This window comes from Phoxinus phoxinus (genome assembly GCF_949152265.1).
Source record: "Phoxinus phoxinus genome assembly, chromosome: 12".
Lineage (NCBI taxonomy): Eukaryota > Metazoa > Chordata > Actinopteri > Cypriniformes > Leuciscidae > Phoxinus > Phoxinus phoxinus.
This window is the reverse complement of record NC_136887.1, coordinates 27,005,702-27,033,576: the sequence shown is the minus strand read 5'-3', so window position 1 is coordinate 27,033,576 and position 27,875 is coordinate 27,005,702. Positions and strand designations below refer to the sequence as shown.

Genomic DNA, 27,875 nt, shown 5'->3' with positions numbered 1-27,875 from the left:
GAGAGCCACCATTGGCACATTGATGAATCCCTTTAGACATTCCAATCAATACGGCTTTATCTTCAGGCAGCCCGTGCAGACGCCCATGTTAGTTCACCTGAGGTCCTGAAGGACTGATCTGTGCGCAGTACATCAAAGCTCACTATCAGCTATAGCATGCTAGACAGCTACAATCAGCACTGGAGGCAGGAACCTCTCATTTTCTATGTCAGCTACAGATTACTGATCTATAGCCGACTCTCTCTCTTGGCTGCAGTGTTATATGTCATCTTTATCAAACATGATCTATGTCTCTGAAATGCAGAAGCTTTGGTTTATTCCAGCAGTCAGTCAAGAGCAAAAAAAAAAAAAAAATACAAGAACAGCGCAGCAGGGGGGCACAGATATATCACTATAAATGCAAATCACATCACTAGGGAACTTTTGTACAGTATAAGAAATGATCCTATTCAACTGTTAAAAATCTAGTCCTTCCTTTCCAACTTTGGCACATCACACACCTGTACGCAGGTTTACGGATACTGTTTGCGAGGGCTGCTGAGGCATTAAATAGGGTTAATTAGCGCAAATGGGCAATCAGATTTCCTATCGATTGTGACAGTGCAGATTGCCTTCCAGATAAATGAAATCCTATAACTCTGGGTCCTGGTGCAGATACTGATAATGCTGTTAGCGGCCATTAATGCTCTTCCGTAATTAGCTTATATCAAAGTAATTAAAACAATGACAGTGTAAAGTAATTATGTTACATGCTAACTCAATATTTCGTCCGTGTTATCTCAACCTATATGCTCGATATCTTGTTTTCTCAGCATAATGGAAGACCCTTTCACCATTTTTGTATGTGGGTCATTGTCTTCATTATGTACTGAAGTGATTTCACGGATTGTCTTTGTTGATTGTGATTTACAAAACTAAAATGGGGATAAAAATATAATAGATTATGTAATCATGAGATATTTATTGTAAATATATATATTATATTAACATATAATATTAATTTGATTTGTAATGTTTTATTATATTCTGACCCTTTAAACGCTTTAAAAAGCTGCAATAAAAAACAAATAAAAATAAATAAAAATATAAACATAAAAGTTATTATTATTATTATTATTATTAATGACATTGAAAATCAGTTTCTTAAAATCTAATTTATGTGATCACCTATTTTAATATATTTTAAAATGTAATTTATTCCTGTGATGACAAAGCTGAATTTTCTTCAGTGTCACATGATTCTTTAGAAATCATTCTAAAATGCTTATTTGGCGCTCAAGAGACATTTATTACTATTATTAATGTTGAAAATAGTTGTGCTGATTAATATATTTGTAGAAACTAATACATTAATTCAGGATTCTTTGATGAATAGAAAGTTTAAAAGAACAGCATTTACTTGAAATGTAAAATTCTTTACTGTCACTTTTGATCAATTTAATGTGTCCTTGTTAAATAAAAGTATTAATTATTGACTGAGCACAAACTTTTGAACGGTAGTATATATAGTGACCATAACAAAAAAAAAGTATATAGTCTAAAAAGGCTACTTCAACTATTACTTTATCAGTGTTATGCACTAGGACCTAACCTGAGGTCAAATGTCGTTGGTGCTGAGGAGGTCATTGGTGGTGACTGTACAGCATTGATGGATCCCCCTGCGGGCCATTGACCTCAGCACCAGGAAGATGTTGAAGTGGAGGAGATCAATGAACACTCAAAGAGAGCAGTCAACACCTGCTGATACAAACACGGTTTGATAAACTCCGCTCAAGAGCATCCATCAATGAGCTGCAAAGAGATATTGAACTGCAGAGAGCTCAGGGAGTCGTGGGATTTCAATCACAACTACATGATTGTCATGCAATATGGCTAAAAGGGAGATGAGGCTCACTGACCAATGATACAGACCAACAAGATCTGTTTTTCAGACCTAAAAGAGAGAGAAAGAGACTTTTTATTCAAACTTATTTTTTGATCAAAATCGATACTTAAATCCCAAGATTGATTTCTTAGTCCATGCTGTTTTCGGTTGATGCGTGAACAAAAACTGCAATTTGACTGCAATTGAAATGTTGGTGTGTACAACATAACATTTGAGTGTTATTATATCTAAAAATAAAGAGACATTAAATTTGAACTGGTTCATTTTAACCTTTAATATAGTAATGTACCAAATGACAGTATATTTATAGTTTACAAAACAGTTTATGAATCAGCTTGGGGATCAGAATCTAACTGATTCATGAAATCTGTCAATACCCAGGCCTAGTGATTAGAGAATAGGAAGGTTGTTGCAATCCACAAGAGACCGAGATGGGGGGGGGAAGCTAAAAATGAAGAAAACATGATTATCTGATGAAGTCATGCATCCTGCTGAGTGTGACTACAGGTTTATTCACACACATACACACGAAAACACACACAAGCAGAAAGCACGGAAAAGAGAGCTAGCCAAAACTGTGTGTGTGTGTCATCATGGGTGATAGTGCTGTGCTAATAACCAGCTGTGTTGGACAACATCAGCCTCCTGCCTTATTGAATGGAAAAAGGTGTCAAAACTGATCATTCACTTACAAGTGACTAAGACAGCAGATCGTAATAGGGCACTGAGTCACTCCCAAAACACAGAGCAGACGAGAACGCTTTCCTCAGTGCTGGAAAACAGCGCTTCTCGGATACAAGACTCGGGAGTAAAGGTCTCCAGGGTCGGCCACTGTGGAATGTGACGCTGCCTGAAGTCGACAGCCCTAATTGTAAACATCTGAGAGGGCTTGTGATCTGTCACCAGGCAACATCGGCTAGATGGCAACGTTGGCCTAAACGACGTCTGTTAGAATCAGAGCTCTGTCAATCACAGGACGCCGTGGAGTCTAATTTTACATACGCCGAGGATGTTCCCAGCTAGCGTGCCCATCTGATGGAGTGGCCTTAATTTAATTCAAGTGAATTAGTAAATCTTTCCATTAGCAGTGGATTTGGAGTTTCTAGGTGCCCTGGATGTACATTATTTATAATGAATTTGGTTGTTGTTGTCGACTTTTAATAACAGTGCACAGGTGCCCTCTACATAACCAGTCTTTAATTAAGGAAAAATCTTGCATTTATAAGCTCTGGGCTCATGTCATTTGAATGCTAGATCGCAGAATGGACGCAAAATGAGCTTTTAAAGGGGTCATGAACTGCTTTTTTTATGTTCTCTGAGGTCCACTTATGATGCTATCAAGATTTTTACATTAAAAAAAACATCCTAATTTAGAAGTACTGTAATAAGATATTTTCTATCCTGTTTTGACCGTCTCTTTCGAACACACCGTTTTGATTCGCATTCAAAACTTGGAAGTAAACTCCTGCTGCTATGATTGGGTAACAGTTTTGCATATTAAAATAATTTTGTCGTTGTAACATTGTTTTGAAAACTTTCGACGTTGAAAAATATCTTGCAACATAGTTGAAACCTCTGCCTACAAAGTGCTACATTTATGCTTATTACATATGCTTTATCAGTCTTGGTTGTGGCAAATAAAGTGTAAGCACTTTTTGAGTTACCACATTTATAGTTGACAAATGATAACTTGTGATAACTTCATGTAAATGGAATTAGGAATGAATGTGCGACTGTTTGTCACACTGCCATTCTTATAGGCTATTCATAGTTCATAATTCGATAAAGTGAAAATCGTACATTGTCATTTGCAGTGTCGTGTTTTAAATAAAATTAAAAGTGTATCTTACTGAAAGTATCTTACTAATGACAAAACAGATGTCACTGAAGCTTTTATTCAGGATTGAATGGCTTAGATCAAAACAATAACAAAAGCAGCGTTCTCTACATGCTTTATTCTCATTAACCACATAAATGCTGAAGAAAAGGAAAGAATAGCACATTACAACTATTCACAGTATGACTGTGGCGCTACAGTATAACTACTCTTGTAATCCTCAGACACATCTCTATCTTACTGTTGCTGGAGTAATCCTGTGTTTGCGTCTGTCTCGTATTTACTACTAAATGACATGCGCAAATCGGTGGGTGGGGCTAAAGAGGAAATGATGTAAAAGTAGACTTTGATCTTCTGCAGAGGCGGTCTTTCGTCGCACTATGACGTAATAATGTGACAAATCTGAAACGAGTCGTTTTCTAAGCTCGCTTTCAATAAGAGCTGTTTTTGGAAAAACAATGACCTCTTATATGTCAAAAGATCACGGAACATTTGATTTCTCAATTCATGACCCCTTTAAGAGAAAGAAGACATCAGGGATGGTACGGTTCCGCTGAACTGATGTTCTCGTGATCACATGAAAATTTTGTAAGCATATTTCATAGTTTTGCTTGGAATCAATTGTTTTATTTGTGATATTGCAGTGAAATGTGCCAAATTTTGTTGTCATAATTTTTCCTACAAAGAAATTATGAACACGTGCAAAAACAAGATAAATATCAATAACTGATTATGTTGTCAGTGTGTTTTTTCCTGTGAGCTTTTTTAAATGGTAAAGTAAAACCTGTAGCTGTTGTTTGCCTTTTTTTTGACAAATAATTTTATCAGATAAATACATTAACCAAGTTTAGTGTTTTGTTCCCCCCTCATATTTAACATATTTAAAAACTAAACAAATATTTTCCTCATATTTTTATAGTTTCATTGAAAAAATCTTACTGACCCCAAACCTTTGAGTGCATAAAATCCAAAAACAAGTGAAGCTATACACAAAACATTAAAACATGTTCCTCCTTTTAAATAGACTTCTAAGACTGACAAAGCATATCACACCATATAATTAACTCCCATTAATTAACCGTGACTCCTTCTTCCCCAGGAGAGTGATAGTCTGTGGTGGGATGCGTTTGCTACAGAGTTCTTTGAGGAGGATGCTACATTGACCCTCTCCTTCTGTTTGGAGGATGGACCAAAAAGATACAGTAAGATTTAAGCCTTTTTCTTGTGCCATGTTGTCTTGTCTGCAATTGTGCTTGAACTGGTGCCAGTTAAAAAACAAGAGAGTACATGATTGTGATATTGTGTCTATGGAGTCTGAAAATGTTGGAAGGTACCAATCTTCTAAAAATCAGTAGAAAATTTGATTCAACTAAACCCGCCAGTTCCAGATTTTATTGACTTTTATTGCTCTTCCAGGGAACAAGTTTTCAGAAAACTGCCCCTAAATGTCACATGAAAACAACACTGGTGTTAATCGCCTTCCTTGTCATATTGAGAACTATAAGAAAGTGTTGTAATTGGTAAACTGACTAATTATTTTATCTGCAGGTCTGCTGGAATTTACCACTTTAAAAACCATGAGAGAGTTATTGTTTCAGTGAGCTCCCTAATGTAGTTTTGGCTGTATTTGCTAAAGCTCTAGTATGCTAGTCTGTGTCCTTTTTTGTAATTTTTGGTGGTGGTCTCTCTCTCTCTCGTCTCTCTCTCTCTCCTGCTCTCTCTCCTTCTCTATCCTTCTCTCTCTCTCTCTTCTCATCTCTCTCTCTCTCTCTCTCTCTCTCTCTCTCTCTCTCTCTCTCTCTCTCTCTCTCTCTCTCTCTCTCTCTCTCTCTCTTCTCTCTCTCTCTCTCTCTCTCTCTCTCTCTCTCTCTCTCTCTGATGATTTGAGCTGCATTGTCTGTCCTTATTGAGTTCTCTGCTTTTGGTTAGTCATGCAGAACACTCTGCCTGTTGCAAAGAACGAGTGAGTCAAACATTGACTGAAGCCTCCTCCCTTCCCAGGGGTCTTTGTAGTGCTGATAGATTCAGAAATATATATTTTTATTATGCTAAATTAATATGCCATTTGACTGTGGGCAGCATTACAATAGCTGCAGCTTTAGCCTATTTTCAAGACATGGCAGAATGTGTGTCTTCATTTTGTGCAGTTTGAATTCTTATAATTGAACAAAGATGTAAAATTCAAACACTAAAAAGTTTAATTTGTCATCTAAGATGTATTTTCCCCAATATAGTTTCAAAGTTTTTTTTTATGTTAAGTCTACATTTCAGAAAGTAATATTTTGTAATCCTCAAATATAGTGTTTAAACAGTGGAAAGACCAAAATCTTGCAATCGGCTCCAGAGGCCTATAGGGAACCAATCCCCCATTATCGATTGAAGGGGGAGTTCAGTCCGTCTCTTGTGACAGCTCATCTTTAGTCTTCAGAAATGACTCCTCTTAGTTTCAGCCACAAACATACAACCTCACTCCATCACTGTCACACACATATACACAAGCACTGCATACTACATTTGCTCGGGCCCTTTATACATTTCTCGATCCTCACTCCACCAAGGATCATTAAGGATTTTCTGCTTCTCACATCAGTATGCTTGTTTATCCTTGCTTGTCTTTGACATGTTTACAGTAATCACTGTTCAGGTTTTATTGAGTAACTCATTCCTCTGCTTTACATTGCGAGATATCAGATCAGAGATAATCTAATCCACTTTTTGTTCACCATGTCCTGATTTAATGTATTTACCTGCTTATGAATTATTTATTCAAAATAAGGTCATATCGTACGCATCCAGCGTCTCATTTGATTCTGTGGTCAGATGTTTTACTAACCTGTATAATTGATTTGTTGTCCCTGGTAACCTTAGCGGAAGCTGTAAGATAATCTACAAGTAAACTAATATAATAATTGTATCTTAAATCAATATGTACATTTATTTATTTATTTGGTAAGTAGCAGAATAAACAGGATAATTTACAGTCAGTAGCAAGTCATTATTGTAAATAGGTAATAACAAGGACTCTGATTGAACATATGTTTTGTTCTTTTAACAAGGTCTAAATTTAATGTCATACTAAAATAATTTATATTTTGTTATTAAAATAAATATGAAGAATCTCAATAATATCGTTGTTTTAATGTATCTTTGTTGAATACATGTAATTAAAGGCTTAACATTAATATGATGGTTATAAAAATTCCATATAGTTATAAAAACTATCAGCAGATTCCTTCAGTACTGAGAAATGTCAAAATATCCCTTACAAGCAGAAAAACAAGAGGCACTGAAGTTTAAGATGCAAGGACTTTGCACTTATATACACAAACATGTTCGATGTAAGATGTGGGCGTTATTTCACCGCAGTACCATTGTGTAGGGATGGATAATGGATATATTATTGAAATACATTAGTTTAAATGGCCTCACTCTCTCTGTCTCTTTTCTATTTCTCTCAATCTCATTCTCCAGGACAAGTTATTTCCTTCTAGTTCACTCTCATTTCTTGTCTCCTCTGCTTTAAAGTAATAATGTATCATAATGTATATGTATATATATTTATATCTAATTTAATAAAGTAATTAAAAATAATAATTTATGTATGTATAATACATCTATAACATATTTTACCCAATATTTTTGTATACTATTGTTATGCACATCAGAATGTGTCATTAGCTTAGTGATATTAGTTCACAATATCAAACTCCATTGAAATCAATAGTGGATCAAGTCCCTTGCATGCTTCACGCGTGGAGCTGCTGCCATGTAGACCGTTCCAAATCACTTATGCATTTCCATTACGCCTTAGAAAGCAGCTGCGTATGTTAGTATGTAGGCTAGAGACAGAAACTCACTTGCCTTTGGAATAGGACTTAATGTATGTGACTTAATTTGAGTATTATAGTATATTTTAATTTGAAATATACCACCTCATTTATCACCTGAAGATAGGAATCTTACAAATGAACATTTTGGCTCATTGATCTGCTGCACCTAAACCGAAGACCATCACCGATACTATAGCCTGTTTCTGTTTAGTTTTTTTAGCTAATTCCTGAAATACTGTGAAGTGCTTCAGCTTCTTCTTCACACTTCTTCTCATGGACATTATTAGCGGGGGAATAATTAATATCTGATCTGAAACACTGTTCTTGTTTTGGGTTGAGGCAAGGCGAGGACGAATTTCAAAGCATGATGCAATGCTCCTGCAACTGTGACACCCTAGGAAACTTCCACCACTGAACTGCAACACTTCATCAGACAATAACAAGCAAAACAAAGAGGAATTTATTAGCAGATTTGGATGAAGACTGGAATCTGCTTTGCTTTTGGTTGCCATTGCTTTAGAATGACATCAAGCAATGATTCAATGTCAAATTCCAGTCAAAAACCTGAGGACATTACACTCATTAATCAGGTTGGAATTGAATCATTTCATAAGCCCCAGGAAAATTTCACTGATAAATCTCGAAGATGATTGCCATTTACCGACCTGAGAAAGTTGACAATAATTCCAGCAATCATGCCATGTGTTCTTTTGTATTCTGCTATATGTTTATACAGTAAATCAGAGCTGTCGATGCGCAAAACCTTAGTAGATCGATGCTTTGGGAAACTCAGTCCAGAACTACCCGATACCCGATTTGAATTTGGATTTTATGATGAACAAATGCATGAGAATCTTGGAAAAAGTTTTACCTGTAATACAGAAACATTCACGTCAAACAGTATCAAAACACCAGCAGTGTAAATGTATGGTTAGATTCATGTTGTGTATTAATGTACCATGCTGTGCCTGGTACCCTCACTGTACTGCTACGTTTGGCTGCTTTTTTTAACAAAAAATTGTGCTGTTATTGGGTGTTTTGATAGTGGTTTATAGCTCATAGGTACAGTAACATTACACAATAGGAGTAATGAAGAAAATGTAAAAATGTTGTTCCCAAAGTGACTAGAATTGTACACTTTATGCTGTTGTTGGTGCATGACACCTTTGCCTTCTACAAAATTGTTACTTGCTGGGTGGCCATTGCGTAATGCTAATATAAAGCTGACATGCTCATTCACTTTTTATAGCTTGAACGTCTTTGTGTTTGTTTGGGGTTACAAGCGATTTAGCTCTTTGTACTGTTTTTCACATACAATATACGTCACACACAAAACGTCACGTCACTGTTTCTGGGTCAATAAGATGCCAAATGCAAGCAACAACTTATGCTAATGTACATTCACAGTGTGCTGTAATACTACCAAAAAAATAAATCATGAACCTAACCTTTATCGCCATACCAAAATCAAATGGCCAGACAGGGATTCGTTTTTTATGAATCATTCAAATATTGGTGTCCAGGATGCAGTGACCCCAAATAATTTATATACACTGTGAGTGTTAATATGCTTAGCTTAAAATGTGTGAAATTAATAAAAAGTGCTCATAAACAGCTGTTGAGATGGTATTCTCAATTGAAAGGAGTAGAGGCTTGAACCGGAAACAGTATTCCTTTCGTCGTGGCTTAAAGCAGATAGTAGTTTGCTTCCGCATTCATCCCAGTCATCTGCTGCTACACGCTTCCCAAACCACAATTATGCTTCTGTGATTATTTATTTTTTTGCATGTGAAGTCTAGTCATTTCAATAGGAATTCAAGTTGGTCATGTGAATTTGCTGAAATTTTGCTAATGTGACCACACTTCTACTGAGAACAGGCAGTACAGAATGAGATATGAGCCGTTCCCACAGTACTCAAGAAACACTATCCATCTATTCATCTATGTAAAGGATAATGTTTTATGTATTTGTGTAGTGGAGAAGAGTATTCTAATATTTGTTGTGATCTTTTATAACATGAGAATTTTGTCCAAAAAAAGCTTAACAACAAGTAAACTTAACAACCTATAAGTTAATGGAAATGTAATGTGATGCACTTACTGCCTCAGATGTGGCCATTCTAATGATGGAAATAACATCTGGAATTCGCTGGTCAAAAACCTTGTAACTCCATTGATTTTTGCTTGATTTTGGTACAATGTTAATAATATAATGACACCTGTGTGTCTCTGACCATATATCAAACCACAATATAACTAAAAATAAGCCACAATATCAATAAGACTGTTTAATTATTTAAAAAATACAGTGTTTTTCCACTTCCTGAAAAGTAGTGGTTTCGGACATACAAGGTTTCCACCCGACAGCGATGATATAATTCATTTGAAACATTTGAATGAATTGCCATGCAGTCCTAGATTACATAAACCTTTCAAACTTTTGAGGTGGAGAGTCTATTGTTTAAGATGACTTGTGAAGGAAAACACAGCAAAGAGAGACCGAGCGAGCTGTGATTGACAGTGTGGGGGGTTGAGCAGGCTCAGCTGCAGTCCGGCGCTGGCAAAGACACGGGTCTCCGATGACTGACAGCCCAAGTTTCAAAACAACCTCTGTGTGTTTTTATATGAGCGCTCTCGTATGGTGTATCTGCGGGTCTGGATTGATACCGTTGAGATTAGAGATGTTAAATGCATCATTCTGTGCACTGGATGGAAATGTGTGTGTGTGTGTGTGTGTCTAATGGCACTGTTTCTGAGCATATGTGTGTATGTGTGTGGGCAGCAGGAAAAGAGAACAGCTGTGCGATAGGATGGGTCTTTCTCTGCTCTTCCTTCTGTCTTTCTTCCCAACTCCTTATTCAATAACAAAGCAATATCGACTGTACTATCCGTCTTAATTCACCTCCGGATCAGCATCAGACTTGTGCGTGTGCGTGTGTGTGTGTGTGTGTGTGTGTGCGAAAGCATGTGTCAGTGTGTGCCTGATGCATGCACAGCCATGATACGCACATGTGCATCCTGCTCTACCCTCATATTAATACAGATACAGAAAGTGTGTGTCCCTGAAAAGTGGTCGATCATGTCAAACAGGTAACTGGTTGAGTGTTTACCGTGTCCATTAAAGCTCTCTGAAATGAGCAGGGCACTGTTATTGTAGTGTGTGTGTGCATGTGTGTTTTACCCAGGAATGGGGGCAGACATGCAGTCACACTGCATGGTAGATTTGGTAAATACAGAGTCATGAAAAAATTAGGAGTTATGAGGAGCCGGGTGCACTTTTGAGCCTAGAACCTTCCAGAAAGTCAACATGGCCCATGCATAATGAACGTGAGGCGCTCTCTTCTTATACACTCAGAGACCTTATGGAAAGGACACACAAGCTTTGGCAAGTAGTTTGTAGACGTACACAAACTCTTACAGAGACACATAGCTAGCTATATTGATAATGCATGCATTTGGTCAGGCTCTTTATAATGGACTAATGTAAAACTAATGGATGGAGGATATATATGTGTGTCATCAGGATATTAAATGTTTATGTTGCTCTGTTTCCCCTCCTCACCGCTGTTGTGTGCCGAATGTGGGCTCAGTTCAGCCCCCAGCGTCTTATTTTCCTTTTTGTTCACTCCTGAACTCCCTCTTTTTTTGTTTTCTGCTGATGTCCCCAAAGTCCTGTTGCCCCCATTGACTGAAACATATCTATACTGCGAAAAAGTTCAGTAGTGATGGCCACCAGCATATTTGACATGCATGGGATGTTGCTGATCTCATCAGACTTCTTCACTAACTTAACTAACTGGTCAATTAATGTCACATATACACATTATAGATATTAAGATATAGAGGTTAAGTTTTCGAGGGAACACCGATGCCGCGTCATTGTGTTGACACATCGTTTCGTTCCCATTCTCAGGGAACCGTGTTGTCTACATTAACCTTTATTATGAGACTTTTTTACATTTTTAATTAGTTTATTATCATTCAAAATATTTGTTTAATATCTTTGAAGTCTCTTATGCTCACCAAGGCTTCATACATTTGATACAGTAAAAACAGTAATGTAGTGAAATATTATTGCAATTTAAAATAACTGTTATAGTATATTTTAAAATGTAATTTATTCCTGTGATGCAAAGCTGAATTTTCAGCAGCCGTTAATTCAATCTTCAGTGTCACGTGATCCTTTAGAAATCATTCTAATATGCTGATTTACTGTTCAAAAAACATTTCCTAATCCATGTTAAAAACTGTTGTGCTACTTAATATTTTTGTGAATGATTAGAAAGTTCCAAAGAACTTATGGAAATCATTTGTAACATTTATAAATCTCTTCATTTGATCAATTTAATGCATCATTGCTGAATAAAAGTATTAACTTATTTTAAAATAAATCTTATTGACCTTACGTTTTTGAACAGTAGTGTATATTAAATTGATATATGATCAGTTATTTGGTGGTAAAAAATAATTGTACTAATTAAAAGTAAAATAAACATTAATGTGGTAGGAACCAGATTTGTTATATTCCTTAAGCCTTTCTCTTTGTCCTTTTTTGACCCTCCTTCCATCGTACCCTCGTTTTCTATCCATCTCATCCTCAAGCATTCTATCTCTTATTCTACCTGATGTGAGGCATTGTTCCTGTAGGCCCGGCGTCAGGTGCACGCAGCAGTAAAGTCGGAGGTTATTTAAACACACCCGGCAGGGAACCTTCCCTCCCACTTCATAATTCACTCAAGAGGAATGGGAGGGTGGTGTTGGATTGATCGTGGCACAAAGGAGAGGAATTACCTCTTGGAATAAGACTTCCCACATGCTCTTTATCAGTGGCAGAGACAAGGCCATATCTACAAGCATCATCTTGAGCCCAGCAGAGGGCTAAAAGAGGCTTAAATGCTGCACTGAATCCTGACAGGGACAATGATACAGGCTTCAAGAGTCCTGTGGTGTAACAGAAACTTTGGAGATGTTTCTGACACATGGAATACTTGATGAAGAGATTGTCGTGGATCACATTGTGCCCATATCTTCAAAGTAAACGTGCTCCTATTGCGAACAAAAAAGTTGGCGTTTTACAGTGCGATGCTGTAGGATAAGCTTTTTATGTTTCACAATGAACTTTGAATTCTCTGCAATACGTTCTTCGGTATCTACTTTATTTTCTGGTGCTTTAAAGAACCCAGACACTTTCTTTGTTCTGCAATATTTAGGAGAATGTCAAAACTGTTTTAACAGCTTGACTCATTAATACTAACACTTACTATTCTATATATCTATATTTAAAAGCATTTTAGAAAAATATTTACGTTTTAAGAGATTCTTTAAATGCAGATGTCCGACAAAGAAAACCTTTGGAAAGGTAAGGTAATCAGTTAGCAGCAGAATGGAGGCTCAAAAGATCGAGATATGTAAGTTTTAGGTGAGAAGTAATTCTGGGATAGAAGCATTACAGTAATCATGTCACATTGTTAATGTGTTTTCTGTTGTTTATCATGGACTTTTAGTTTGTTTTCCATCTTCAGTGTTTTCATCATCTCTGTCGTCATTTTCATTAGTTCATTTTCGTCACCTGTTTAGTTAATTAGTCTTTGTTAATCATCATCATCATCACCTGTCGTCACTCGTTGTCATCTGTGTATTTAAGTTCCTGTCTCTCACCCTTGAGTTGTCGGTCAATGCTTATGCTAATGCTTATGTTTGATTATGTTACAGTGTATCGTGAGTGTTACCGTTTTGTGTAAGCTTTATTATAGTAAAAGTTTGAATTGGAGCTTTGTGCCTTTGCCTTTGTCTTCATCCGCACCATACCCGTGACAGATTGACCGACCAAAAACGCTATGGAGGCATTTCTGTTCAATCAGAATGGGAGTTCATTGGAGGAGTTGGTGGAAGTTTACCTTCATCTTCATCAGGATGTTTACTGGGAGGAGGAGTTTTTGAAGCAACGGTTCTGGAGAGGACTTGATGATCCACTAGCCCAGATATTGCTGCTCAGGGACTTAGATAGACCTTTTATTGAGTTTATGGACAGAGCACTTTGGGTGTGTGGTTCCTCACTCACTGTGGGAGACATCCAGCCAGATCTTCGCGTCCAGCCAGATCTTGAGCCCGCTGACCCTGCGCCAGAGCCCTCGTCGCTGCCCAGCACAGAGCCCTCATCGCTGCCCAGCACAGAGCCCTCATCGCTGCCCAGCACAGAGCCCTCATCGCTGCCCAGCACAGAGCCCTCATCGCTGCCCAGCACAGAGCCCTCATCGCTGCCCAGCACAGAGCCCTCATCGCTGCCCAGCACAGAGCCCTCATCGCTGCCCAGCACAGAGCCCTCATCGCTGCCCAGCACAGAGCCCTCATCGCTGCCCAGCACAGAGCCCTCATCGCTGCCCAGCACAGAGCCCTCATCGCTGCCCAGCACAGAGCCCTCATCACTGCCCAGCACAGAGCCCTCATCGCCGTCCATCCCAGAGCTTCCTGCACCGCTGGTCCCGTCCAGCCCAGAGCTTCCTGCACCGCTGGTTCCGTCCAGTCCAGAGCTTCCTGTACCGCTGGTCCCGTCCAGCCCAGAGCTTCCTGCACCGCTGGTCCCGTCCAGCCCAGAGCTTCCTGCACCGCTGGTCCCGTCCAGCTCAGAGCTTCCTGCACCGCTGGTCCCGTCCAGCCCAGAGCTTCCTGCACCGCTGGTCCCGTCCAGCCCAGAGCTTCCTGCACCGCTGGTCCCGTCCAGCCCAGAGCTTCCTGCACCGCTGGTCCCGTCCAGCCCAGAGCTTCCTGCACCGCTGGTCCCGTCCAGCCCAGAGCTTCCTGCACCGCTGGTTCCGTCCAGCCCAGAGCTTCCTGCACCGCTGGTCCCGTCCAGCCCAGAGCTTCCTGCACCGCTGGTCCCGTCCAGCCCAGAGCTTCCTACACCGCTGGTCCCGTCCAGCCCAGAGCTTCCTGCACCGCTGGTCCCGTCCAGCCCAGAGCTTCCTGCACCGCTGGTCCCGTTCAGCCCAGAGCCTTCGCCGCTGGTCCCGTCCAGCCCAGGACCGCCTTCGCCGCTGGCCCCGGTCAGCTCAGAGTCCTCTTCGCCGCGGGTCCAGTCCAGTGCTGACCTCCCCAAGAAAATTTTGGGGGGGGGCAATAAGTCCTCTGAGGGGATCGTGGAGGCCCTGCCGACACGACCGCCATGGCCGCCCGAAGGGTCCTCACCGCCATGGCCGCCCGAAGGGTCCTCACCGCCATGGCCGCCCGAAGGGTCCTCACCGCCATGGTCGCCCGAAGGGTCCTCACCGCCATGGCCGCCCGAAGGGTCCTCACCGCCATGGCCGCCCGAAGGGTCCTCACCGCCATGGCCGCCCGAAGGGTCCTCACCGCCATGGCCGCCCGAAGGGTCCTCACCGCCATGGCCGCCCGAAGGGTCCTCACCGCCATGGCCGCCCGAAGGGTTCTCACCGCCATGGCCGCCCGAAGGGTCCTCACCGCCATGGCCGCCCGAAGGGTCCTCACCGCCATGGCCGCCCGAGGGGTCGTCTCCGCCGTGGCCACTCGAAGGGTCCTCACCACCATGGACGCCTGAGGGTCCGTCTGCTCCGCCCTGGAGGCTTCCTGCTCCAGATCGGCCACCTGTTCATCAGCCTCCAGGGCGCCCACCCTCCCACCCCTTTGGATGTTTTACGGCGCGAGGACGCGCCTGGGGGGAGGGGGGGGTTCTGTCACATTGTTAATGTGTTTTCTGTTGTTTATCATGGACTTTTAGTTTGTTTTCCATCTTCAGTGTTTTCATCATCTCTGTCGTCATTTTCATTAGTTCATTTTCGTCACCTGTTTAGTTAATTAGTCTTTGTTAATCATCATCATCATCACCTGTCGTCACTCGTTGTCATCTGTGTATTTAAGTTCCTGTCTCTCACCCTTGAGTTGTCGGTCAATGCTTATGCTAATGCTTATGTTTGATTATGTTACAGTGTATCGTGAGTGTTACCGTTTTGTGTAAGCTTTATTATAGTAAAAGTTTGAATTGGAGCTTTGTGCCTTTGCCTTTGTCTTCATCCGCACCATACCCGTGATAAATCAAGCCTTAGAGATTAATTTTTGAATAACTGTGATCATACTTTTGAGGACCGTTTATTTTTTTATCACTTAATCATCATTGTTTTGCATTGCATTATATGTTTTGCCATGTTTTTATGTTCATTTTATGTTAGTAGTCTGCTATACTTTTATAAAGGTCTAATTGATTTACATTACAAGCTATCAGAATTCCACCTTACTTTTTGGCCATGTAAATATATGCAACTGACCAAATTCATTCTCTAAATGAAATCTCTATATATTCTTCTATATCATAATATATGAGCCGTAAAAGCCTGATGCAATGTGATACTTAGCAGCAACAACAACAACAACAAAAAACATCCAATTTTTTTTTTTTTTATCCAAAGGTTCAATAAACCTTGAATGGAAAAATGTAATGTCAGGCTTTACACGGTTAAATGTGTTTTTCACTTCCAAAACCTTTGCCCATATATTGCCATACTGAAAGTGCAACTGCAGCTGTCTCTTATTGAGTCACTGTTTCCATGTTGATGGAGGATAGACATTTCAATAAATCAAATCTGGAAGATGATGGGAAGTCATTCTGGTTGATACGGTTGTGGTGGCATCCGTCCGGGAGCCCTTGAGGAAGCATGTGCCCCATGAGCAGTGTAGCTGGGAGAGAGAGTGGGCCACGCCAGCCTCTCCTGAATTATGGATGGAGGGGAAAGGGGGGAGGTGTGGATCAGGACTCATGGGAAAAGCACAGCACACATTCAGACACACACACAAAGGCAGTGGTGTGAGGCCAAGCGTGTTGTGAGGGCGGTTGTGGGTGAGTGGAGCTGTTCGCCTGTGTCTCGTTTTGGCGCGGATGTCTTCGGGGATTACCGCTGAAGAGGGGAGAACTCGGAATCTATCAGACAACCTCGCTCTCTCGCTCTCTACCCATCCTCCACATCAATGAGACCGAGATGTGATGAGTCAGAATATTCTCTGTGGTGTATCACAATCACAATCTTTTTTTTGACAATCTTTTTTCACAATCTCACAATCAGGTTTCCAATCAGTCACCGTAGCACAGATGATTTGACCTCTAAAATAACGCAAACCCACATTGAGATATGACCAAGAGTTGTTTTAGTGGTTCACCTAAAATGTAAAATTAGGTCAACATTTACTTATTCTCTTTTGTGCCAAACCTATATTCTGTTTTGTTTTCAGTGGAACACAAAAAGAAAAGAAAATTAGGAATCGTTATGTGGCTCTTGTTAAACTTCAGTTCATAGTGAACATATTGAGTCTGCCAAGCTCCAAAAATGACAAAAAAGCAATAAGCAGAATAAAAGTATCATAAAAGTTGTCGAGGGCTTGGGTTGTCCACTCATGACAGACATTTTGAGCATAACCAAATTATTGTTCTTCCTATCAACTATGTAAATGTCATCATTTTATGTTATTTTTTTTTTTTTTTGCGAACAATATTTTTTATTCTCTGAGATCAATGTACTGACGAAAGTTTGAGAGATAGGGAGAAAGGAAGGAAGAGAGATTGAATTAAAGTTTTATGAAAGATGAATATTTCATATTCTGGGCACTGAATTCCGTGTGTGTGTGTGTGTGTGTGTGTGTGTGTGTGTGTGTGTGTGTGTGTGTGTGTGTGTGTGTGTGTGTGTGTGTGTGTGTGTGTGTGTGTGTGTGTGTGTGTGTGTGTGTGTGTGTGTGTGTGTGTGTGTGTGTGTGTGTGTGTGTGTGTGTGTGTGTGTGTGTGTGTGTGTGTGTGTGTGTGTGTGTGTGTGTGTGTGTGTGTGTGTGTGTGTGTGTGTGTGTGTGTGTGTGTGTGTGTGTGTGTGTGTGTGTGTGTGTGTGTGTGTGTGTGTGTGGCATTCTCTACGTTATAGTATATAAGTATAGTAATACAAGTAATTTTGCCCCCGTGGGGACATTTTTTGTCCCAATGAGAAAACATCATACAGACTCCTCTTTTTTTGAAAATATTTCCTTGCAGTTATATTACCAAGGTGATGGAACCAGATTTATATTGGCAAATATACAACTAATTGCTTATATTTAATTATGTAAATGAAAACAGTGGCATGGCTTATTACTAGACTATACTTTTGACATCCCTGGACATTTTGAATTGCATTGTAAACAGCAGAATTATTTCAAACAGAGGTTAATAGTTGATTGAACTGGAAACTGGCAAATGATCAGCTAGATATAAAGCACTACACAATCTTTTGACAAATCATTCTCTCTGGTATATATTATTATTCCAGTTTCACCTCTCCAAGTTCTCCTCTGAGAGGGGAAGGCTGTATATTCTCAAATCTCTATTTGAACCCACACCTAATCGTTACCTATTCATAATTCACACTTTGAATCTAACTGTCCCACCAGAGAGGGTAAAACACGGAGTCATGGGAGCTGCTTTTGCATTTTTATGCTGGGAATGTGTGTGTGTGTGTGTGTGTGAGAGAGAGAGAATATAAGTGTGGGTTGTGTTTTGAAATGGAGCGATTGTCCCCAGAGAGATAATTACTGACAAGGAAGGGCAGGGTGAGAGCTGTTCTTCTCTTTTTTATCCTTTTTTTAAACCACATTCTTTTTGGAACCCTGACTGTGAGTGTCTCGTGCCAAATGAAAATGTTGGATGCTTCTTGGAGTCAGTCAATATTGAAGTCGAATAAGTAAAACCGCAGTTGTGGTGTTTGATAAGTTCACTGTTGCGCCGAGCTTTGACACCCTTTCTTCATTTTTACTCGCTTGCACGTTCGTTGCTACAACCTCTTAAGTTCTTACGGCACACTTTATAAATAACAAGTTATTTGTAATGGTGGAAATAAAGTTTAGCTCGCTCACAGCAGGCTAGATTGTGCACTTTTTGGCCTGCTGTTTGGAAAGTCACAGTGTGACCTAAAAACTGGGTGCAATATTCCCTTCCCATAATGCTGAAGCACAATTAATGATGCTGCTGTTGCACTTCTTTTCAGCATTTCCTCAGTTCTAAAAATATTCAGTTGTTTTTTAATGGGATCTCACCTGGGGAACGCCATCCCAGCCACTGTTCCAAAACCTAGTGAGATGCCTCGCTGTCTACTTTTTGAGGCAGCATCCTAAATTAAATGAAACGCTCTACATCGGAGACTACTCTCTATTGATTTCAATACAGGGCAGGAATAATGTAATACTCGAAGACGCATATATATATACACATACAGTACACACAGAAACAAACTAATTTGGGATTTATATATATGAAATATAATTTATCCAAAACCACAGTAAAGACCTATATATTTTTACAAAAAAATTCTATAAATATTCTATTCATCAAAAATTCCTGGGGGAAAACTGTCACTGTTTCCACAAAAAAGGTTCATCACTGAAGACTGAGAATTCATCTTTGCTGAAGGAATTAAGAATAAATTAATATACTATTTTGAAATATGTTGATATAGAAAAGTTATTTTGAATTGTAATAGTCTATATTACTGTTTTACTGTATTTCTGATCAAATAATTGTAGCATTAGTGAGGATAAGAGACTTCTTTCAGAAACAAACATTCTTACCAACCCCAATTCTATTATATATTTATTATTTATATATTTATTATTAATAATAATTATTTTAAACTATTTGTATTGATTACTTTTTAGAATTGAATTAATTGTATTTATAGTCAACATTCTCTACCTTCATCCACCATCTTGTATTTAATTTTTTTGACTGAACTGAATTTGTCACGGTGCCTTGGGATTGTCTTCACAGTGAAGAAGCGTCAAAATTAAGTTGCCTACATTATATGATGCATGAAAAGACAACTCTCATAGGTTTCAGAACTGAATGTGTAAGTGGCTTTATTTTTATTATTTTAAAACCTTTCCAGATGTTTTTTAAGATAGCTCTGTGGTTCTAGGTTTATAAAATTAAAAGAGATGAAGTATAGACTTAGCTTTTTGGAGGAAATTCACTTCTTTTTCCTTCTCACAATACACTCTGTTCCCAGCATGCTTTTTTACTGCAGAGCACTGCCTTTGCTTTATAAGAGCAGGCCACACCTTCATGATTTTATTTCTTCTGTAAACACCAGTGTTTTAAAGAATTATGGTTGAACTTTTCCTTACATTCAGTTGCCTTGAAACCTGAGGCTTTAAAGCTTCAACAAAGAAGCAAAAGCATCCTATAAGTGATGCACATGGCAGTGAGCTCCTGTGAGCTGGAAACCACTGTGGCCAGCTGTGATTCACAGTGAATTCAAGAACTGGATCAGTCTGATTCATTTTTAAGATTTTTGATTCATTGAAATAATGAGATTCAATAGGTTCTGATTGAAAAGAATCTGATTGAATGCAGCAAGAACATATGTCAAAATTGTCTGTGAATATGATTTAAATTTTGGCATCACATGAAGCCCTTGTATGACTTCTTCTGACTTAAAATATAGTGCAGTAGTCATATTGACCACTTTTGTGATACATTTATGGTGCTTTTGTGTTCTTTTTGAAGCTTGAAAGCACCAGTCCCCATTCATTGTAAATGCATGAATAAGAGCAACTGGTGCAAGTCTTCAGAATTATTGAAGACAGAAAGTCGTATGGGTTTAGAATGACATGAGGGTGAGAAAATAATCACAATGGTTTTATTTGAAAAAGAGAAAAGTTTGACCTTTGTTTGCATGCAAAATCACTTCTGTCTGTCTTTTATTTACATATGTTTTGCCTGTTTCTCTGCATAACCTTTCTGTCCACCCCTCTGTGTCTCTCTCTGTCCTTCTCACCCTCTCCTCTCCGTCTGCTTTGCCACTTGAAACGAAACTCCTCTCTTGTCTTTTTGGCTGCGAGTGCTGGCAGCCGTCCTGGAGCTTACGCACAGCGTGAATTAATGTGCCTAATTAACACAACGTTAATTATTTGTAAATTGCGTGTTTGGGTACACATTACTTGAGAGGCATATGTTGCACGACGTGTTAGCCGAAACAAGTGACTGCTTAATCCAATCTCTGGAGTGCTCGCTTCTGTAGATGGGCCAATCAGTCTGGAGTCCCCTCACAACACGCAAAAAGAGCCACACATGCTCAGACAAAAAAGACGCAGAAAACATGTGGGTTATTGTCAGAATCCTGCGGAGGCTAACTTTCATTTTAAAGTGAGACTGTTTGAAGTGCTCCCTCTAAAGGTAGCAAAGGAAAATCTACATCCCACTAGGACCTTTCACCATTTCTTTCTTATCTGGCACAAATTATAATGAATACAGCATGAAAAAAATAAACAAGTGTGCAACAGTGCCAGCGTGAGCGGGGAGATTAAGCTTTCCCTGAAAATGACCTAAGGAAAATATTTCCTTTTTATTGGTTATTACTGGCGCAAGAAGTTACAGGTTTCAATTTGGTGAATTTACACCAAATTCAGTATTAACACTGAATAAACTAAAAGTGTTTGGCATAATCGCTATGACAATGTTGATATATTTGGTCTTGGTGGAATAGATCTGCTACGCTGCTGCTGTTGGTTATTGCTGCTGCTGCAGAGCAAGTACGCGACTTGCTACTGCCAATACATACACGACACTCTGCTGTGAGCAAGGAAGACATGCTGCTGCTGTGCAAATGCTAACAAAGTATTGAACACACCACAAGCTCATTGGCTACTGATACAGCAGAAACCAATCAGCTGTGCCCTATAGAGAATGATGTGATTCCAAGCGTTTGAGTTAAGTGAGGTTTAATGCCCGACGAGGTGTCCATTGTCAGGTTTTAATGGACAACGGCGAGGTGTGAACCGGCCGACGCGCAGCGGAGGACGGTTGCCTCCGCCTAAGTCCATTAAAACCTGACAATGGACACCTCGAAGGGCATTAACCCGCTTATAGCATGGTCACTTGCCAAATAACACATTTTTAAAACATTAGTTTATATTTTAATTAGTTTTACAATCGAAATCTAAAGTTACAAGTTACAAACAATAACTTGGTTTCCTTTGTTACGCCTGACTGTTTATTTAGGTGTCCTCTATTACTTTTTAACGGACACCCTGCAGCCAATCAGAATCGAGTATTCACCCAGACCATGGTATAAGGACCTATAATTAGCCTGCGCCATCTAAAGTTTCATTACAGAACTTTGTATATGTTAAAAAACACAAATATACTTTATGCCTAGGTGAGAAAAAGTAGCGCAAAAGTAAAGTAACACATTACTTTCCATAAAAAGTAATGCAATTAGTTACTTATTATGGAGTAACACAGAATTGTAATGCATCACTTTTAAAAGTAACTTAAGTCTTATTTATAGAATAGGCCTATCTATATTCTCTAATAGTGGTATTTCAAGACATTTTCCTTTTTAAAGAACTCCCGGACTCCTGGCAATAGGTTACCATGTATTTAAAGACTGGATGTATAGGATGTTAAAATGGATCAATTGGTTAAGGTTTGTTTGGTTAGCACAATCCAGTTATTCCTGGATAGCTTTCTCTAGGAATTATAGAGCTCCTTGTGTGTTCAAGCTGCCCTGGTACCACCATGCACACTCACACACACACACACACACACACACACACACACACGCTCATCTGTTATTTTAGTTTTCACTGGTGTGTCTGTGATTTTATGCCCCTTGGTTAGGCATAGCGTCCGCTATGCCACAGTGCTCTAGAACTTTAGCAGGCAGTCAGGTGTGCCTGCAGAAACAACATCTCCCTTCAGCAAGACACCCCTCGCTGTCACCCTGCCTGTCAGCCTTTCATTTTGTATCTCTCACTTTCTTCCTCTCCTTCCCTCCCTGTAGCACTTTCTGTGCGCCTGTATTCTGTGCCATTTTTTCATTCATGATCATTTCATATTTATTTTCACTGTCCTTCAGTCCTTCGAAGCGCTCTACCATTCTCTCATTAACAGTCAGCTCTCGTCGTCGACTCACTCTGTGTCTTAACCACTAGGGAGACCTTCATTTATACGCTCAAGCTCGGGCTCTCCCTCCCTCCCCTTTTTCCTCTTCTCCCGTTTTTCTCACTCTCTCCCCCTGCCAAGTATTTATGTGTTGATTTAGTCATGCCAGACTTTAGCCAATTTAAGAAACAGGCCGCGTTTGCAGCTGTTTCATTTTCTCCTTCTGCCCGTGCAGTTTTAACCAGTGGCGGCAGTGGCGTCTGTCTTAAGGGAAGCTGGGTAAATGAAGTTCTCTCTCTCTTTCCCTTCACCACCCCCGTTCCGCTCCCTCAGGGCTGGAGGCACAAACATAATTTCTCTCAAAGGGGAGTTTGACTGTAAGATGGATTATTTCTGCCTGAAATCAGACGCTAAGCTGGATAAGGCTGCTCGTCCGTTCAGTTTCAATATTAAAATGATAAGTTAAGACTGCAAAGCCACTCGCAAAAATTACAAGTTGCTTCTGCGGGCGCGTCTGCTACTGTCTTGGCCAAAGATGTCCAGCTAAATGTGCATTACAATGTTTTGTAAAGCTTTTCAATAGGTGACTCAGACATATATATATGTATATTCATTTTGGGGTCTGTAAGTTTTTGTTTTTGAAAGCAATTGGTAATTTGAATTCAGTAAATAACGCATTAAAGTGATCAAAAGTGACAGCAGAGATTATTACATTCTATCATGGGTTTTCCCAAAAACGCTAAGCAGCACAACTGTTTTCAACATTGATAATAATAGGAAATGTTTCTTGAACATCAAATCAGCATATTAGAATGATTTCTAAAGGATCATGTGACACTGAAGACTGGAGTAATGATGTTGAAAATTCAGTTGTGCATCACAGGAATTACATTTTAACCCTCCACTTCACTTCTTTCTAGAGAGAGAGAATATATAATAAATGAAGTTTGTCTTTACCCATTTCTATTACTCAATCCAAGAAGCATAACCCTGACGAAATCTTCGTAGCTTTACCAAAAAAAGTATGTTTAAAATTCAAAATATTTTCTAAATATTCTAAATGTATTGATGTTTTAGATGTTTGTTATTATTGGAAACCATGATTTGAAATGATTTCTTACAGGGCGTACTTTCTGGATCCGAGAATGTTTATTTTATTTCATATAGTGAAGCAAGAATATAAGAAGAGGGGGAAAAAAAGAACCATGCAGATATTCCCGAGGCCACAAATCCAGACAGGGGCTCTGTCTTTGTTCATTGTTAAACAACAACAAAAAGGTTGTATAATTATCTCCAGCTGCAGGGAAGAATAAGTATTCCAACTTAACTTTTTGTGAGACCTCAGGCAGGTTACTGTAAACAGTTTACAAAAATGAATTAACATACTTCATATCAGTTAGGCTAATCTTCAACAATTGTTAACAAACAATTCCCAGTCTTACCATCTCGCTGGTGATGTGTGGCCACACATCACCAATCGTGTGGGAATGAAGGATCCTTTCATCTGTCTCAAGTCTTGAGTCTATTCATTAGTTTTCTTTCTGTCACATAATATTTTCAATGTTGTAGGAATGCTTCATGACAGCATCACAGAGCTCAGATTTACTTTTAGGGGGCCAACTATAATCTACCTTAAGTGTTTAGTATACATAAAGCACATGCATTTTTGAAGTAGACAACCAGATACCAACCAAAATTAAGTACATAATGACTTTAGCCAAAATCTACCTCTACATCTTAGACTGGCTCCTTCTTTAGGTTATTTTAAACGAAACTGAAATTACATTTACTTGAATTAGCGTTTGGTTCAGTAGGCTAATTGGCAAGAGGCTCTTAACAGATGTCGTTAGTCATTGTTTGTGTGAAAGTACATTTTATTTGTGTAATTTTATTGTGTGATTGGACAGCACATTGGTCATTTATAAAGTACATTTAATTGTGCTTTATAAATAAATAAATGATGAATGTTGAATTGGCACTATGTGTAGTAGTCCAATCCAAGGGTTTGCCACCCCAAAATCGAACATCCCAGCTTACAGGGATCATTCTCAGAACTTTGGCTAACATTCTTGAAAGGTTCTCTTCTCAAGTTATGAACAAACATTCTTCCAGTATGTAAATAGGATATCTGGTCTTTTATAATGTTCTCCACAAAATTGTTATTTGTACATAGTTCATGGAACATTTTTCCCTGAAATAATAGTTGGACGTTTGTCTAAAGATTTTAGAATGTTACTACTTGTTTCGGAAGGTTCATGGAACATTCAAAAGTAACGTTCTCATAATGTTTGCAAAATAATAAAAAAATTATTTTCCTTCAACTTTCGCATAATCAAGAAATGAAAAAATGTTTTTAAAACGATTTTCAGAAATAACGTTTTTATAACTTAATGGGAATACAATTCTCAGAACATCTTTTTGTTTGCTCTGGGATACAATGAAAATGTTTCAAAAACAAGAATACTTACTGTTAAAAACAGAAATGTATAATTCAAATGTGTGTGTTTGAACTATGATGTCACATATTTGTGAAAAATTTGTAGAAACCGAAAGGACTCAAGGTCCTTGCACACCGAGTCCGAAATTCGCACGTTAAAAAATAAATACGAACTTATGTTATGTCAATCACGGTTACACACTGCCTCCGAAACTTTCATCCGCCATGAAAATAATCGGAACGGGTTCGATTTTTCGCATCCGTAACAAACATTTAAATGGTGTTTTGACAATTCAGAGCCACCGAATAACGAATACGAAAAAACGCATGCGAAAATTTCGGACTCAGTGTGCAAGGACCTTAAGAGTTCCAAGAAATGGCTTGGATGTGGGGATCAACATCTTACTTTACTAATAATGTAGCGCAACAAATAGTGAGAAATTAACAGATGTTGAGACATTTGGAGTCATTTAGTAATGCATTAAAATGAAATGCAATGTAAATGACATCTTATCTCCCTCCTCAGCAATCGGGCGGACCCTCATCCCTCGTTACTTCAGCACGGTATTTGAGGGTGGTGTGTCAGACCTCTACTACATCCTGAAACACTCCAAAGAGTCCTTCCACAACTCCTGCATCACTGTAGACTGCGATCAGTGCACCATGGTCACACAGCACGGCAAGCCCATGTTCACCAAGGTAAAGAGTGTGTGTGTGTGTGTTGTGTGTGTGAGAGAGACCATGTCCTATCCTGGCAAAACACAGAGAGTTTTGAGATGTACGAATAGGCGACGAGATGATGAGTTGCTCTTTGTCAACAAAACGTTTTTCTTCTTGTGCATTTTTGCTCATTGTTGTAACTTCAGTGGAAGGAGCATCTGACACACGTAAACTGTCTAATAGAACAAACAAACATGGCAGGCTTGATAATTTACTACTTTAATCACAGCTATTATTTTGTGTTTACTGGTGGAGGTTGTTAAGAATACTCGTGAAATATTTGTCATGCTTTGGACTCTGCTGAGAAAGCTCTTTATGAATCTATTACTCAGTACTCACTCTGTGTGTTGTCATATACTTCAGTTTTTTAATGGTTTCATAGTCATGGTAAAACAAAAACACACATAATAAAATCAAGTTGGTGAGATTTCATTTTCTTCATTGTCTGAATGCACTAAAACAAGGACACAAAAGCAAGCATATCTTACATATCATACAGATCTGCATTTGAAAGGGGAGACTAAATGAGGTGTCCGCTAACTGTTTTACTGATTAAATATGCAGTTTGCAATTGATTTAAAGCAGACCAACATGGTTGATGGCATCACTTTTATTGGTTTTATTAGAGTCACTTCCCTGTTGACATGTTTATGCCTCGGTCAGGCCGTCTGGGTCATCTGGAATATAAGATATGGATGCTTCATCACTTTTTCAGCTTGAATTCCTGCTGTCTTACATAATAATAATAAAAAGCCATATAATTATGAAAAAAGGTCAAAGGTCATCGGCCCATTGTGGTTTCGGTGTAATGTCACACCCTGAATGGTTAAAAAAATGACTTTTAACGATCTGTCAGCTGTAGTGGACATCATGCATCAGAGGGTTAAACCACTTATCTACAGATTGTACGTTTCTGCCTTGTCCATCAAGCACTTTAGATTATTTCCACATACTGTTATGGACTAATCCACTTTAATCCATACAAGAGTCCATGTACTTATTACAGACATACAGAGGAATAGAGACCCACTAGTCTTTGAGGAACTGATTACAAAATCTCAGCTGTACTCGTGTGCTGCATTCAGAGAAATAGTCAAAAACATGATAGTGGATATTTTGTAGTCATTTGTGTATTTGTTCAGAGTGGAGAACCAAATTCATATAGTTTGTTTCTCCTACAGGCTATTTTTTTATGTCCCAGGGTCATAAAAACTGACAGATTTAACTTTTTTTCTTTTTGTACAAATGTAACAATTTTGTATCAATTTTTTTATTTTATTTTTATTTTTTATTATATATATTTATTTTTCATTTCATTATTTATTTTTGGCACTTTTTAAATGGCTTTTGTCTATAGATTATAGTTTACTCTTATCCCAGAGCCAGACTACTGGCTTAAACTATGAACATTTAAGTTAATATTAAATTATTAGTTTAAAAGTATCTAAACAAAAAGTAAAATAAACATAAGCCATTTCAATATTTAGTGTGTGAAAATATCCTAGTTTACACATATTTCACCTGTCACTTTCAACAACTTTTTCACCCATAAAGTTTATTCAAAAGTTAGTGCATTTGTAAACCAACTTGTCAAAACAAATTCCATGGTGTTTTATTGGCAATCAAGCTTTTTAATTGTATTGTTGTGTGTGTATTAAGGATACATAAAAAGCTAGCTATGAAATTAGCTTTATAAGGAGATTGAAATGATGATGTGATGAAAATGACATGGTAATGACAGTTTTTTTTCTGTTATGTATGTATGTATATCCTCTTGTGGACATATAATCCTATGAAGAAGCCCCTATATTTTAATATTCTTATGATTGGCTAGACCGGTTGAAATTTTAAACACATCCTGAAGCACAGATATGGAGCAGTACAGTGATAGAGGGAGAGGAAAAGACAGATGCTTTCATTTTCACTTCGCTTTTAGTTTTTCCTCAGCATGTTGCGGTGTCGAGCGATGGTGCTGAACAAGGGATGGAAAGACGGACAAAAAAAGGAGAGACGGGAAAAGAGTGAAACAAGCAAAAACCGATGCAGAGAGTAGGAAAAGCATACAGAAGATGAAAGAGGGGAGAGCGAGCGAGAGAATGTGAAAGAGTGTGGTCATGTGATGGCGCTGTGCTCTCCCGCCAGCCTCTTTTCTTGTTGATCCTCCAGAGACCATCTGTGCTGAGGGCATTGATTAGAGTGGCTCTGGCGGGATTACATCTTTGCCGTTGCCATGCCAACTAATCAGCTGACGCTCCCACCCCCCC

The 27,875-nt window shown here is 38.9% G+C and overlaps 1 protein-coding gene across 2 annotated transcripts in view; it reads left to right on the top strand.

The window, feature by feature from the left end:
• Nucleotides 1-27,875, top strand: part of ldb2a (LIM domain binding 2a) — a 51,569-nt gene that overhangs the window by 8,458 nt on the left and 15,236 nt on the right. For both annotated transcript variants that reach the window (XM_079630616.1, XM_079630615.1), the window contains exons 2-3: nucleotides 4,822-4,924; nucleotides 25,418-25,590. In XM_079630616.1, coding sequence (XP_079486742.1) covers nucleotides 4,822-4,924; nucleotides 25,418-25,590 — 276 coding nt within the window. The remainder of the gene's footprint in view (nucleotides 1-4,821; nucleotides 4,925-25,417; nucleotides 25,591-27,875) is intronic.